Below are 16,100 nucleotides of genomic sequence, written 5' to 3'. Positions count from 1 at the left end.
CAAACTAAGGGCTTTGACCAAGGCAAGAATTTGGTAGGGCCTCTTATAACCCTAGCACCAGCTGGCTAGGCTGAGTGGGTTCAACTTTTCTGAGTCTGAATTTCATCATTCCTAAGGTAGAACTTCACATTCTCTCCTCCAACAATAAATATCATAGGAATGAACAATCCTTAGAAGTTGGAACAGGGCTAGAGTGTTGGACTTAAATTCTAGTCTCTAAAAACGGTCATAATCTTGGCAAGTCATTAAACTTCTATGTCTTAGAATTCTCATCCCTAAAATAGGAGGTAGTTCTTTCCAACTCTAAAGTTTAGGTATGAGTTTGTCAAGAGCTGGGAGAACAAAAATATTTCGAAAGTGGAGTTTGCAGGTAGAAAAGACTGACAATAAACGTAAATAACAGACACTGTGATTAGTTGAAGAACTGGAAGTCAAATGTACCATCCATGTTTGCATCACAGTTAAGTGCATATATATATCATTATGAGAAGCAAATTTCAGAAAGTAGAAAAAAAAAAAAAACTAGTCTCTTTAGTGTTGAAAGCTTTTATTTTTAACAATATTCCCATTTGGATTAAAAAATGATTTCTCCTAGAATTTCTAGAGTAACAGAATAGAGTAACAGAAATAGTGTGAAGCTTTTATTTATAGGATGCTTTTAAGAATGATTTAATCATTATCCATTAGTATTTGTATATACACTGTGCTATATCCCTATACAGCAAAACAGAATTCTTTAGTTGATATGGAAGTTAGAAAATTCAGAGCACAAAAAATTCTAGTAAGATAGATAAACCATTTAATACAATAATAATATTTTAAAATACATTTCTATCCCATGTGCAATGTAGCTAAATTAACATTACTATGGAGTCTCTAACCTTTAGATTTCATGACTTTTGGCTTGCTTAAATTCTCAGAATCAGTGCTCTTTTAGCCTCCTGTTGCACACTCAGTATTCATTTGCTTTTTTCTTCTAGTTCAGTAAATAATTATAAACTCTGACATATGTGGTTAAGTGAGGGTGTAAAGCCTAGTAAAATGGGTGACTTTTTTGCATGTGTACTATTGTTTTAATGAGTCTGTTTTTGAGCTTTCTGAGTAGAGGTGAACTGGTCTGGAACACTCCAGCCCAGAGTTTATTTAAGAAGTGTTTTTCACTTACAGATTAAGTCTATGAATCCGTTCTTTCCACCTACATTAGCAATCCCAAAGGCTTCTTGTATATTCTTGGGTTCAGTTGTCTTTTCATATGTCTGTAACTGACTTTTTCCTCCTGCCTTCTGAAACATCGGTATGCCCCTCTGTAAAACTATTCTATCACCAAAATTTGACAGAAAAACATTTTATTTTAATTATTTCCCAACTGGAATCCTTCGATTGATCTTAAATTTATATTGTTTATACCTACTATTGTCTTTTTTCTTTATATGCTCAGTCATAACAGAAGACTAAGAGAAAATATCTTGTTATGAAAAAACAGTTTTTCATAGAACTCTAAGCTGGGGAGCCGTGGCATAGAAACTTAAATGACCAGCCAAGAGTTTTAAACGGTTTCGAAAGCTTTATCATTTAGGGCTCTCCTGAACCATCCTTTACAACCACACCATTCGTTAAAAGATTGCCCCAAGGAAGGTTTCCTATTTTCTAGACAGAGAAACTGACATAGAAATAAGTACCTGGTTAAAACCATGGTGATAGAAGCAAAAGCAGAAGAAAATTTATCTACTTCTCTTGGCCATGTTGCCTCCATCTATCTTCAGGGAGAATACACAGTACATTATAACATAGGCAGTCTTCACTTAGCTGATTCAAAAAAGCTGTGGGGCCAGTGTACATAGTTGCAGAAACGTCTTAGACCAAGACTGTACAAAGCACAAACACAAGAGATGTAACAACAGTGTGCGCTGGGGAGGGCTGTGGAGCAGATGGGACTGTCTGTAATAATAGTTGGGCATGGCAGCAACAAGGGCCACAAAGGTAAAACAGGAGTAATCTGAGCTTTATTCAGCAACATGCGCTCACCATGATGCCGTCATTTTTCCCTCTGAGGAAAAAAAGTGCAATCTAACGGGTTACCCTGTCACTTCACAGGGGACAGTGCCGGGCTACCCAGGCTCTGAGCTCTCCAAAGCACAGGGCCTTCCAAAAATCAGGGAAGCGAAACTGTAATTTAAAAAGCGGTTGTGAAGTGATTTGAGGATCCGGGCAGAGGTCCTCTTTCGGCACTAGGTAGCGATGCTCGAGCGGGGCTAGGTTGGGCCCTTTATGAGGAAGGAGAGACCCTGCACCAGCCACCGCATTTGCAGGACCTGGCGAGAATGTGCTTTGGAGAAGGTGGAAGAGAGTGCAGCCCCAAGAGGGGCCTTGCACCCTTGGGAAGGGAGAAAGCCGGCAACAGCAGAGGCAGTGCAGAGATTGAGGGGTGAAGACAAGGGACGGGAGAGGGGGTGAGGCAGGGTGGAACCGCATCCAGGAGGTGGGCGGGGGTCGCCTTGAAGACTGAAGACTAGGCCTGGACCAGGACTGCAGGGAAGTGTGAGGGAAAGACCCCTTCCTTTGGCAGCTCCCAATTCGTTTGTCAAAGATGGCCAAATTCTACGCTGCCCTTCCCCCCTCCGCGCCTTTTCCACTGGGTTGCTCCCCAGTGCTGCAGGAGGCGGTGGGGTGGTCGGAGTGAATGTGTGCGTGGGAAGGGAGGTGCGGGGAAAGAAGAGACCCTCCCTGGCCGCAACTCCCACCCCGCCAGCCCTTTGGGAGGTTCTTTTAGTCGAGAAAGGGGGCTCTGCCGCTTTAAGCTGGGGAGTAGGCGGCACCTCTGCCCGGGTGACGAACTGGGGAGGGGACCTGGTGGGCGTGTCCATGCAAAGCAGGAGGTGGTGCTGGCAGTGGGCGGTCCCATAGTAAAATATTGGAGGGAGGGGCGGGGTCCAGGAGGCGAGGCTACTTGGTGGGCGGGGCTCAGGGGGCGGTGCCTCTCCGGGAAGGCAGGGGTGGGGGGGAGGAAGCGGCTGGGTTGGTACCATTGCGCGCGTTCCGGGAGGGGGACAAGTGACATTCCCTTGGAGGGGGGCGGGCCCTTCCCAGCGGCGGGGCCCTGCGCTGAGGCGGGGAGGGGCAGTCCCCCTTCCCCCGCAGGGCGGGACGTCAGGCCCGGGGGGAGGGGGCACTTCTCGGCTCGCGTTCGAGGCGGGGCTGGCGGTACCTTTCGTGGCGCGGTGCGGCTAGGGGAGGGCCGAGGGGAGGGGGAAGGGGCGGTACCGGGAGGGGGGAGCCGGAAAGGGGGAGGCGCCGGCGGACAATGGAGCCTATGTGTGCCTGCGGGAGTGGGACGGCGCCGCCGCCGCCGCTGCCGCCGCCGGGGGGAGACGCTGCGCCGCCGCTGCCGCTGGCCCCGGCCCCGGCCCCCCGGGGCTGAGAGCCGCCCGGGACCGAAGCCCCCCCTCCCTTACTCCGCTCCTCCTCCCCTCCCCCACTCCGGCCTTGGGGGTAAGTGGCACTTCGGGGGGAGGGGGAGGGGAAGGACCCGAGCCGGGGGTTGAGGGGGCCCGGGTCCGCGTCCGCGTGTTTTGAGCCAGTCTGGGGGCTGGGGTGGCCTCAGCCGCGGGAGCTGTGGGGGTGGGGAGGGGAGAAAAGGGGCGGGGGTCGAGGTTGCGGATTTAGAGAGTTGAGTCTGGAGAAACCTGTGGGGGGAGGTGGGAGGTCGTCCTCTGCCTGCCGCTCTCTGAGCAGTGGGGAGAGACGAGGCATCTCTCGTTTTTTGGGTTTTTTTTTTTTTTTTTTTTTTTTAGAGGTTGTGTCCCAAGTGGTGCTTGGAGAGGCAGAATGAGGTGGGACGGTCTGAGGCTTCTGGGGATGAAGGGGTATTGGAGGGGCGAGATGGAGAGCTACATGAGGGAATTCGGGTTGAGACGAACAGAGAGGTTAAGGGGACTTTGCAGGCCAGTGACTTGTTGAAGGGTGGGGGGAAGTGAAAGCTAAGAAGAATGTTCGTGTAAGTAAAGGGCTCCGGCAGGTGAGGTGGTGATGTCTGGGTCACTGAGTCATTGTGGGGGTCGTGGACACACCAGTGATTTCCCAAGTGGAGCTCTTGTCATTGACCTTTGAAAGTTGCGAAGGTATTAAGATGTCACTGGTTAATGCTGGGTGAGCCTGGTAAAATGGAGATATCCCAAGGAAAAAACAGCAGGGTTGAAACTATGTTCAGAGGGAAGGGCCAGAGGCCTTTAGTAAGAGTGTTGCTGGGGGCCTTCTGTGAAGATTCCCAAGCCTGAAGGAGGAGGCCTGAAATCTGTCCTCAACAGCCCTACCCTGTGATAGAAAGGAGTGACTTAGAGCCTAGACTACAGCCCAGGTGGGGACTAATAAACTTATTAGACAATGCAGAGAGATGGACAAAACTGTGTCTTGGTGGAGAGAGACTAGGGTGGGATAGAATTGGTGCAAAGTTAGACTTTGGTTAGGGCAAACATGGACAGATACCTGGCAATGACTTTGGTGGGAAAATGATTTTAGGGGCCGTATAAAAACTTATGTTTTGATCAGTGGTGTGCGATGGTGGTTTTTTTAGCCTTTGATATATTCAGGAATTAAGCATTCATTCTTGAGCCAAAGTTTTGGACTCTTGTACACTGTGCACAAAGTGGTGAATCAGAATTAGCAGGTAGGAAGGATAAATAGTAAAATAGTTGAGTATGGGGTAGGGGACAAATGGCTATGTAGGTAAGACTCGTGAGTGGCTTAACTTTTGGCTGTTCATGGAGATTGTACAGTATGATCGTCTTGTTGATTCTGGGTTTTGACTGGATACTAATTGTTTGGAAAGTTTTAACAAGGAATTAATGTTAGCATGGATAATGTTATGGTCCTAAGTACCAATTCAAGAAAGACCTCCTTACTAACTATTGAAAAAGACCTAACTTATAAGAGATATGAGTTAATAAAAAGAGCATTTAAAAGGCAGAAAGATGCTTTGAGGAATGAGGGCTCCATTAATTGGTGGTTTGGATAAGAAGAGAAAATTTAATGCAAACTTGAGACTGGCATGACATTTCATAGTTTTAGAATCTAGGATCTAATGGTATTGAACCATTAGAATATTATTTTGTAATAAGACTGTCGAATGTAAGATGATAATAGTTCCTAAACACATGGTAGATCAATAAAGAGGTTATTGCCTAAAAGATGAAGGAACAATTTCGATACTGTTCTTTTCTTATAAGGCAAGTTGTGTGTAGTAACTTGGCTCCTGAGCTTAGGATTCCTGACCTGGATGCTTAGATGACTAGCATAAGTGATAAAGCACTGACGTACGTTGGAATTTATTCTATGGGGTGTTTTTCCCATGGCCTTCAAAAGTGTCTGTTCCTGTGAATCAAAAGAAGATGCTCTCTGGCTTGTAGGGGAAGGAAAGTACAGAGGTTTCACAAGCATTAAATCAACTAAATATTTGATCATGGTGATTTGGTGTAATGGGTTAGAGCCTTGAACTTGGAATCAGGAAGCTGGCTTTCTCACTGACTTCTATTTGACTTGAGACAAATCTCTCATAGTTATTCTCCAGTTTTCCCATTTATGAAGTGGTCTACCACTGCCTTGACCACTCATAACACACTGCAGTGCTTAACGAGTTAATACTTATCTGCAAAGTGCTTTGGTCACTTCTGGGAGTGAAAGTTTATGTAGCCCAACTTTTTTTCTCACTTCTGAAAAACTTTCTCAGGAAAGGACCAAATTCAGCTTCTGTAGCAATTACAGCAGCATACGTAATCAAGGAACAAAAAGGAGTACCTTACACAGCCCCCTTGTTCTATTGTCTGGGTTTTGGTTTTATATTAGTTTTGAAAGGTGATACCTTGTCCCCATTTAGTGGTAAGACAGGCAGAGTGATGACAATTGTAGAAATGTAAGTGAAGATCCCCATGAGAGAGTGGGAATACACATGTTGCAATGCCGACTCTAAGTTTGTGTGACTTTGGACATACTACTTGGCTTCCTGGTAGCTTAATTTTGACTATGAAGTACTGCTGGTGGAATGACTTACTTGTCTGTCTGCCTTGGTGACTCTCTGAGGGTTTCTAGAAACTTTATTTGCTCTAGATTAGAAGTTCTTAACCTTCTATGTCCTGTGTACTCCATTGGCAATTTAAAGAAGCATAAGACTTCTTCTGAGAATCATGTTTTTAAAATGTATAAAATAAAATATGTAGAATTACCAATGATGTGGAAACAGTTATCAAAATGTTAAGCAGTTGTGATACAGTAGTTTATATGCTTCTTTATAACACATTAAATAACAAAATATAGCTACAGGTGTAACAATAGTATAATGTTGAAGTAGTGGTAAGTGTAAATATTCTGTTGAGATATGTGAGGTGTTTTGTGGTTTCTCTTGGTGACATGGTCACAGGATTGCTAATACTACTGTGGGTTGTTACCTGCATTCATGGTTAGCACGTGGTGCTATCTTTTACTTAGAGGTTAGTGAGTATGAAGATCAAAAGTTTCTCCAGCCAAGTTCACAGCTGCCACCCCTCCCCTAAGTCTCTCCACAGACCCCCAAGGAAGTTGCGGATCCCAGTTAAGAGCCCCAGCTCTAGACCAATTGATTTTGGAAAGTTGAATCTTATGCCCACTTGTGTTTTATGCTTTGCAGTATTTTTTTCAGCATCTTCACCATGCTCTGAACAAGGGCATAGAGAAGATATGATATAAAAGTCTATTTTGCAACCTGTGATAACTCTTCTTGGTTGGGGAGAAAGTTAAAAACAATGATTAGAATGAAGCTTTTGTGTCTAAGGGATTTTGCTTTTCATAACTTCCCAGTCTTCAGTGGGATAGATTTAAACTACAGTGCTCCAGCTCCTTGCATTTTGAGTTTTAGTGGTTTTGCCTTCCTTCCCCATTTTTGACCTATTTATTTTCTTACTATTCCTTCTTTCAAATACTGTTTTGGTCACAGAGCATTGGTTTTCTTCTGCTGGTGGTGTGAATTGGGGTATGAACTTTTCCATTCTTCTCATTCCTGTAGGACCGAATGTGGGACTAGCTGGTGTCACTCCACTTTGACCTAAAAATTCCTTTCTGTTTGGGAGGCAGAGATCACTCTTGGAAAGTTCCTCTGTGTCCCAATGTTAGAAGAGAGAGCAAATTGGACGTCTTGAAAGGTAAAGAGCCCGACAATGAGCCTGTAACTTCTGTTATTCAATCTGTGTATTTTGGATTTTGTTTCTGCTTCTCTTGTGAGGTCTCTTGTAAGTTAAAACTATATTTGTTCATTATGGTAGAAGTTCCCTAGGCAGAGGTCATCAAGTTAAGTGAGATTACCTTGTACTTTTCTGTGAGCAGGGACCTCTGCAATGTCTTATTTCCTAGGAAAGGCAGATGGTGAGAAGTTAAACAAGTATTTATTGTGTCATCTTTGGTTTGTGTGACTGTGAGACAAGAGTAGAAATACACAGGTCCAAGCTCATCATAATACGTGGGTCAACCAGCATTTATTCAGTTTCTCTTGGATGTCAGGTGCTGAGATGATGACCCTTTCCTCAGGGAGTTCCCTGACTGGACACAACAGGGATACAGCTTTAAAAGTGTTATAACAGTGCCATGAATGTGACACTGTGGGGCCATGGAGGAGATTCCTGGGAGTAGTTTAGAATCAAGGAACGTTTCAAAAAGAAGGGACATTTGTGCTGAAATTTTCCTTTGGGTAGCCATTATTCTAAATGATGATCGATGAAGTTCATTTTTCATTTTTGAATGGTTAAATTTTGCCTAAACTCTTGAGCCTGATACAAATTTATTTGCCTGCTTAAGGTTTATTAGCTTGAGGGATAATAGATGAGTTTTTACCCTTTGAGTATGGAAATATACATTATTATTTTGGGGGGTAGGGGGAACCCAAGGATTTCTCGTCAAGCCCATAGTATAGTTTTCTTTTCTCCACTTGTTTGGGAAAGATAGGTTCTTCCTATAGTGTACTCTTTTGAAAGGAAGCTTTTTAGTGGTTGGTATGCCAGAAGTTAAGAATGAGCTAGGAATGGAATCCTAAGGCCTTTTAGTTCCACATTCTAAGTTTGATACTATGCCTTTTATGGTGTAGTGGTCATAGCATAGAAATGAAATTTGTTAAACATGACATAGTTGTAATAAACTTGACTTCTTAGAGCAGGAGAATGGGAAAGGATCATTGGAAGAGTCGAAATTGGAATTGTAGAGGTGATTCTGAGCTAAGTTATACTAATTTGTGAGTTTATGCACAACTCTATGGCAACCTTATAGAGTCTCCTTTTAAAGACTCCTAAATAATTTGGCCTTATGACAATCTGGAACTTGGTTCTTCCTTGCCATTTCAAAACTATAAATTCTGGGCAAAGGGGGAGGGAGGTGTTGCTCAGCATTATAATTCTAGTTTACAAGGACTAATGTTGGAAATTGTCCTGCTGGACAAGTTACTCAGTGTTTTATTGACTTATCTAGCTCTGTTCAGTTTAGCATTTCACACACAGTAGGCTCTCAGTCAGAGGAATTCAGGGGCCCTGTTGTTCAGCCCTATGTCTTCCCAAAAGCATGTGAAAGTAAATTTTCTTGCCGAATGCTTGCCATTTAGAGTTACAGTTGAGCATAGGAAGGAACAGTGAATAGTGTTTACTTTGTGAATTTGAAAGTTTACCTGGAATTTTGTCTTTCACCTTTATAGTCAGCTCTCAATTCTCTGTACTAATTAAGAATGGGAGGAAGCAAAAATGGGAGGGTTTTTTTTTTTTTTTCTCCTACTTAATGTTTAGAAAAATAGAAAAGTTTACTTTATTTGCCCTTAATAAGTCTCCAGTCTCTGAAAAGAAAATATGCAGTTGGGAAGAAGGGACAGGCACAAGGGTCCTGAAATATCTGTGGATTGGATGATACTCCCTTTCATAATTGGAAGCTGATTCTGTTTACATGGGGGTTGACAACTTCCCCTTAAACCAGTATTCTAGAATAAGTAGGAAACCTGCTCTTCCCTTAAGATGTTCAGTAACAAAATGATGCTATTGATTTTTTGTTTCGTTTTGATCACTTAGAAACCCTTTTTCTTTACTTTATCCTCATCCAGGTGAGGGTCACCTTTGAGAAAGAGGTTCCTGGCCTCCTCCTCCTCCTCCCTTCCAGGATGAGCACTGCCGTGTCGTGACCCTTGGGGTTTTGGTGAGTAGCCTGATGGATGATAGCATGAGAAAGTTTGCCTGGATTAGAAAGATAATCTTGGGGAAAAGCTTCAACTTTTATTCAACGCATATTTTTGGACCAATACCATGTGTCAGACACTATAGTTAGGTGCTAGGAATTCAAGGAGGAACAAGTCAGTCTTGATCCCTGCCGTCATGGAGCCCAGCGTGAGAGATGAATGTTATGCAAATTATCACATAATTATACAACATGGAAATGTTGTGAAGGAAAAACACGGGATGCTGTGAAAACAGCATAATGGAGAATTTCATATAGATTCGTAGCCTTTCAGTATCCTTTCTCTCTGAAAAAGAAATATGGGAGTTCCTGCTGTGGTGCAGTAGGTTAAGAACCCTATTGCAGCGGCTCAGGTTGCCATAGAGGCAGGAGTTCCACCCCTGGCGCAGTGGTATTAAAGGATCTGATGTTGCCGCAGCTGCAGTGTAGGTCACAGCTGTGGCTCGAGTTCAATCACTGGCCCAGGAATTTCCATGTGCAGCCTTAAGAAAGGAAGGAGGGGGAGTTCCCGTCATGGCTCAGTGGTTAACGAATCGGACTAGGAACCGTGAGGTTGCATGTTCAATCCCTGGCTTTGCTCAGTGGGTTAAGGATTCTGGCGTTGCCATGAGCTGTGGTGTAGGTTGCAGACTCGGCTCACATCCCGAGTTGCTGTGGCTCTGGCGGAGGCTGGTGGCTACAGCTCTGATTTGACCCCTAGCCTGGGAACCTCCATATGCTGCGGGAAGCAGCCCTAGAAAAGGCAAAAAGACAAAAAAAAAAAAAAAAAAAAAGGAAGGAGGGAATGGTGGAGGGAGGGAGGAAGACCAAAGCCAAGATTTCCTTTACTCAGCAAAAATATGCAGACTTGATATGGGAAGGGCAAGGGTGGAGAGAGGCATCAAGAATAACTCCCAAATTTCTAGCATGAGCAGCTGGGTGGATGAAGGTGCCGTATACTAAAATGTGGAAGAATGGAGGAAAAGTACTTTGGGAAGGGAGGCTATGTAAAGATGAAGAATTCATTTTTGACTTTGTTAGGTTTCAGACATCGAGGGAGATGTCAGGCTGGTGGTGGTGTATACAGGTTAGCAGAACAGAGGCAGAGCTGGAGGTGTAAATTTGGGAATTGTTGACATGGAAAGAACTTATAGAATGAGAAGAGGACCCAGGGTAGAGTGGTGAAGAACTCGAAATTGTAGAGATTGGGTAGAGAGACGGGGCCAGCAAAGGAAGCAGATAAAGAGTGACTGGGGAGGTAGGAGGAAAACGGCAAAGTGTGGTGTTACGGAAACCAAGAGAGGGGAGTTTCAAGAAGGAAGTGATCAACTGTCAGAGTCTAAGAGATGGAGTAGGATGAGGTTAGAAAATCGGTCACTGGTGACCTTAACAAATCAGTGGTTTCTGTGATCTGTGGGTAGAAGTTGGTTTAAACATGGTTAAAGGGTGAATGGCAGGTAAGGAAGTGAAGACTGTGTGTCTTATCAGCTCTGTAGAGAAACTTGGCTCCAAAGGGGAATAAAACACTAGAGCTAGGTTTTGTTTTGCTTTATTTATTTATTTTTCAATTGGAAGATACTACAAATGTCTAAAAGCTGATCAGAAATACCCAGGGGATGCAGGAGATAGAGGGGCGGCCATGGGAGAGAGTGAGAGCTTGCATCAAGCTGGAAGGGATGGGGCCTAGACCACTTGTGATAGGACTGGCCTTTGGAGGAAAAATGGGCCTTTTTTTCTTTTCTTTCTTTCTTTTTTTTTTTTTTTTTTTTTGAGGTTCAGTAATAGAAAAGAAAGAGGGGAGGGGTACTGATAAAAACAGGTTTGCAGATTTGGTGGTGAGGAAATCCTTCCTGGTGACTTCTCCCTGTGAAGTCCTGGGCAAGGCCCTGCACTGGGAGCAGGGAGGGATGGGGGGAAGGTGATGGTTGGAGATGGTGAAGGTATGGGATGACGTTAGGCAGAATAGGTGAGTGCCTGTGCTGGGAATGGTGGTAGTCATAGTAACAGTTAACCCGAATGCCTCTGTTGTGCTGCCGAGCATTTTATGTGTGCTGGCTCACCTTGTCCACCAAGTCCGTGCTTTGACAGGCACTGCAGTGATGAAGAGTGCAGCCGGAGTGTCTGGCTGGACGCCAGCTCCACCACTTACTAGGGTGTGACCCAACTTAGTTGGGCAGATTACTTACTGTTTCAGAGCCTTGGTTTCCTTGTCTCTGAAATAGGGATAGTAGTTCTGCCGTTGTTGTGAATGAGTTTACTATGTGTGGAGGGTGCTTGTAAGAGTGTCTGACAGTAAACATCTTAGTATTATTTAAGAAGAAAAGAGGGTGTTCCTCTTGTGGTGGAGCGGAAATGAATCCAACTAGTATCCGTAAGAATGCAGGTTTGACCCCTGGCCTCGATCAGTGGGTTGGGGATCTGGTGTTGCCTTGTGCTATGTGTGGTGTAGGTCGCCGATGTGGCTCGGATGCCATCTTGCTATGGCTGTGGTGTAGGCTGGCAGCTGTAACTCTCATTCGACCCCTAGCCTGAGAATTTCCATATGCTGCATGTGTGGCTCTAAAAAGTTTAAAAAAAAAGAAAGAAAAGTGATAAACATTGTATAAGCAGACCTTATAGCTAGGAGATTTAGTTACATTGGGGAAAAATCTCTTTCTGGCTCTAATTAACCATTCTGAGGCAGATCTTTCTAGTCCTTAAAGGTCAAACAGTTGAGCACTAACCCAAAAATGGAGGTGCTGAACTATATGATAAGACATTTGGCAGATTTCTTGCTCAGTTGTTTTTGGTGTCAGGCTAAAGCTAGTTGACTTATTTCAACTCCCATGGATTGGAGGTTAAAATACCTGGATTTTATTCCCACTGCTCAGCGAGAGCCCACATGCTTGTTTCAGCCCCCTGTGCTGCCTCTCTGCCCACAAAGTAATGGTAAGGAGATGGCTCAGACAAGGGAGCAGGTCAGAGAGCACTGCTTGGAAACCTGGGAGAAGCCCTTACACCTGTACCCCCTCAATTTGTCTGTAAAGTGCCTGTTGATCAAGGTTGGGTGAATTAATGAGCATGAAAAACTGTATGTAGAAGTACTTTGAAAATAAAAGTTTGTTTCTGTTCACAGTACTAATATTATAGAAATAATCTGTACTATCTGCTCATCAGAAATGCCTGGCAGATTGAAGTGATTTGATATTTGTAGTATGTTGGAAGGATTGCACCACGCAAATGCCAGGTGTTTCTGCTCTGAGAGAAGCTGAGTAAGTCAGTGAGGGTCCAGCCACGCTCTGAGTACCCATCATGCTGAGTATATGGAAAAGCAAAAGAACTTTGAAACAAGGTTCTTGTCTTCAAAGAACGTAGTCCTTGTAGGGAGATAAAACATACTCATGGGACTATTCAGTATGATATATGACTGAGAATGTGTGATGCAGTCAGAAAGTTCCAGAAGAAGTTCCAGAAGGGGACTGTACAGGTGCTAACTTCTTTTCTTTTCCTGAGGTAAATGTTTTCCGATGGCTTTGTCCTTGCAAGATTCATTTGTTACTTCTGTTTTACCAGTGATTCCTGATGTTACAAAATAGTTTATGGTCATGTATGTTGAACTTGACAACTACAATCAATTTTATAGTCTAAACTGGAAAAAAAAATGAAAAAGTTAAAAAAGCTAAAGTTGGTGGGGGATAAACATACAACCTTAAATATAATCAAGACCAAAATATTTTTAGGATGCTGTCTTCAAGGTCAGCATAGATGCATTCAATATTTTATTCTAGTTTTTTTCTTCTTTTTTCTTCTCTAACTTCATTTAAAAGAAAAAAATTGCACTCAGCATTTCTGTAAATTACTTTCATTGTCTCTGGTGAAACAGCTGGGACTATTGCAAATTTCTAAATGAAAGAAATAGATGTCAGAGTTCCCAGTATGGCTCAGCAGTTAACGAACCCAACTAGCATCCATGAGGATGTGAGTTCAATCCCTGGCCTTGCTCAGCAGGTTAAGGATCCGGCGTTGCTATGAGCTGTGGTGTAGGCCAGCAGCTACAGCTCTGATTAGACCCCTAGCCTGGGACTCTCCATATGCCACAGGTGCAGCCCTAAAACAAACAAACAAAAAAGAAATAGATGTCTAACACTTGACAATGATAATTTCAGTGCCGAGTCGTAGAATATAATGGATCCTCCCAATTTTAGTCCAGTTCTTTAACCTCTCAAAGTATTATTCGAGCTGTCACACCTGAGCTACTTCTAATTCCCTTTGATTCTTTAGCCACTCGTCCTGCCTTTAATATCCTCCTTCAGTCCTACACCCTATCAGTTAGGTCTCAGAAGAGACCGAGGGAGGGGAGGGGACCAAGCCACACTGGAACTTCCCTGGCAGGGCCAGTGACTGAAGGTGTATCTTGGTTTTCTCTGAACCAGTCTAGGCTTCCCTAAATAAAGGGTTTGCTCATTTGTTCTCTGGCTAGATTTGGGAGTATTTTCTTGACCTTTATGCTTCAAATTAGCCTTGCAAATTGGCTCTCAAAAAATATCTCAGCCTTCAAAGCTGTTCTCTTACCTTCGGCATCGTGGATCATCCCCTGCTTGCCCATGCCTGCAGCCCATCATTAAGCAGTGAGAACACAGGACACATAGTCGGCATAATTTAATCGAGAGATCATAGAAATCAGGGGGCAGAACTGATTGTATTTGGTATTGGCTCAATGCTTGATTTCTGAAGTACCTCTTTTAATGTCTCCCCACCTGGAGCCCTGAGAGTATAAACAGATTCATTTTTTTCAGGGTTTGAAATTGGAATGGGCTTGTTACATTTCAGCACCATCAGAGGTGAAACACCAGATAGTTGCTCTGGATTTGGAGTGTCCAGTGGTTTCAAATCATTGTTTCGAAAAAAGAAAAACCTAAGTTTTTGAAGGTTTTGTGTTTGGAAGTTGAGAAATGTAAAGGAGAATAAATGGTTAAAGATAAAAATGTTTTTCTCACCTGCTTACAAAGGCCTAGTGCATGATGCTTGGGTGGGAGGCTCGAATGCTTGGCAGAAATTCTTAGTCACTCTTCAGCTGCTTTAGCACCAGGGCCTTTAGGCCAGATAGTGAACATTGCCATTCCCTTTAACCCTGATGGCAACCTAGTAGCAACCTAGCCCTGACCCGCAGGTCCTGCCCTAAGGGTGTTTGCTGTCTCTGTTTTTGCCCCCAGTGTGCCCTTGGAGATGCGAGATTTTCCTCTGGCAGCAGGAGGCACACACCCAGAGAATGCTGGAGCCACAAGGGGACAGGACCCACTTCCACAGCGGAGAAAAACAAAGAGGAAAAAGGCGTCCAGGTGGCCAGCGCTAGGGGACGCACCCAGCAAGCAGTGGGCCACTGCCGCTGCCCTCAGCAGCTGTTTCTGCTGCAGCCCGAGAGGAACTCGGTGAGCCCGTCCCTGTTTGTGGCTGCAAGCTCAGGATTTCAATCAATGCATTCCAGTAACCCTAAAGTGAGGAACTCTCCGTCAGGAAACACACAGAGGTGAGGGCTAGGGCCTGGTGGACCGTGAATGCGGAGCAATGTTGAATTACAAGCAGATGAGGCCCAAATGGGGAAAGAAAAAGGGACACGTCAACAATGATAGAAGAGTGAATCAAAGTTTATGTCAGCATTTCCCTGTTATTCTTTTGTCCATCATTACCCGGCTGCTCCTCTTTCCCACCACCCTCCTCACTAAGACATACAGGAAAGGACCTTACAGACCACCTAGCACAATGCGCTCAACTTGCCAAACAGGGAATCCGAGGCCTGGGATGGTGAGGAGGCCTAAGGTCCTAGAACTGAAACACCAGCCCCTGAATTCCCACCACGAACCTTTTTCCTCTGCTCCACGGACTTAAATTGCTATCTTAAAAGAATTTTTCCACCTCTCCTGGCAGCAGTGGTTAGCGTGTCTGCACTGGTGTGATACTGCTTGTTTAGGGATTAGGCTCCTGCAGGGCTTCCCTAACCCGCCAGTCACCAGCGGGTTTCCTCGTGCTCTCCTGGACCTGCTCGTATTTTCCAGCAGGGAAGCTGGTCTCTCGTTACAGCTGTTCCTTGTCATCAGCCGATGGCTGGTAGTATTTTGATCTTAACGATGTCTGTTTGTTTACTCTGAGCTAGTCTTAGTGTGAGAGTCGTTTCTCTATGTACATAGAAACCGTTGTCCTTTATTGACAGAAGCCCTAGAGATGGGTCCCCATGTGACTCTAGGATTCCCGAGACCTGGCAGGCCATTCTGCTGGATCCTCCTCTCTGTGGAGAGCTTTGAGATGAGAGCAGAGGTGGAGGGAACAAGCAGGTGGCTGCGGTGAAAGGTGGGGTGGTGACTCCAGGTCTCTTTGACCTATGATAGAAATTGCTTCTCCCGATTGTGCTGACCGTCTGTATCTGGTGTCTGATCTCCCTTTGTTATCTGTCTCTTTTAGTAGCCCTAAGTCAAAGCAGGAGGTGATGGTCCGTCCCCCTACAGTGATGTCCCCATCTGGAAACCCCCAGCTGGATTCCAAATTCTCCAATCAGGGTAAACAGGGGGGCTCAGCCAGCCAATCCCAGCCATCCCCCTGTGACTCCAAGAGTGGGGGCCATACCCCTAAAGCACTCCCTGGCCCAGGTGGGAGCATGGGGCTGAAGAATGGGGCTGGAAATGGTGCCAAGGGCAAGGGGAAAAGGGAGCGAAGTATTTCCGCCGACTCCTTTGATCAGAGAGATCCTGGGACTCCAAACGATGACTCTGACATGAAAGGTATGTCTATAAGATCTTTGAGACTCAGAGGGAAGTAGGTGTGCCTGAGGGAAGGCTCCTGACCTTGGCGGATGCCGCAGAGCCTAATAGCAGCCAAGTGGGGAGAGGAGGTATCAGATTCAGGAGTTCTCACAGTTTAGGGTG

The 16,100-nt window shown here is 44.7% G+C and overlaps 2 protein-coding genes across 8 annotated transcripts in view; both read left to right on the top strand.

Annotated features, from left to right (window-relative positions):
* Nucleotides 1–14,616, top strand: part of LOC146404128 (uncharacterized) — a 72,015-nt gene extending 57,399 nt beyond the window's left edge. Inside the window, exons 3-5 of the mRNA XM_085023134.1 lie at nucleotides 7,031–7,166; nucleotides 9,095–9,186; nucleotides 14,397–14,616. Of these exons, the coding sequence (XP_084879260.1) occupies nucleotides 14,410–14,616 (207 nt within the window). The 5' untranslated portion in view covers nucleotides 7,031–7,166; nucleotides 9,095–9,186; nucleotides 14,397–14,409. The remainder of the gene's footprint in view (nucleotides 1–7,030; nucleotides 7,167–9,094; nucleotides 9,187–14,396) is intronic.
* The window catches only part of BCL9 (BCL9 transcription coactivator), an 87,975-nt gene that overhangs the window by 57,399 nt on the left and 14,476 nt on the right, over nucleotides 1–16,100 (top strand). For 2 of the 7 annotated variants that reach the window (NM_001444428.1, XM_013993344.3), the window contains 4 exon segments: nucleotides 7,031–7,166; nucleotides 9,095–9,186; nucleotides 14,397–14,710; nucleotides 15,640–15,956. In NM_001444428.1, coding sequence (NP_001431357.1) covers nucleotides 14,658–14,710; nucleotides 15,640–15,956 — 370 coding nt within the window. In that variant the 5' untranslated portion in view covers nucleotides 7,031–7,166; nucleotides 9,095–9,186; nucleotides 14,397–14,657. 7 annotated transcript variants of the gene reach the window in all.

Source organism: Sus scrofa, chromosome 4 (assembly GCF_054392235.1).
Source record: "Sus scrofa isolate SSC_HxYL_T2T_F1_AM1 chromosome 4, Sscrofa_HxYL_maternal_Yorkshire_Landrace_v2.0, whole genome shotgun sequence".
Taxonomy (NCBI): domain Eukaryota; kingdom Metazoa; phylum Chordata; class Mammalia; order Artiodactyla; family Suidae; genus Sus; species Sus scrofa.
Note: the sequence above shows the minus strand (reverse complement) of the source record. Positions and strands in the feature narration are given on the sequence as shown.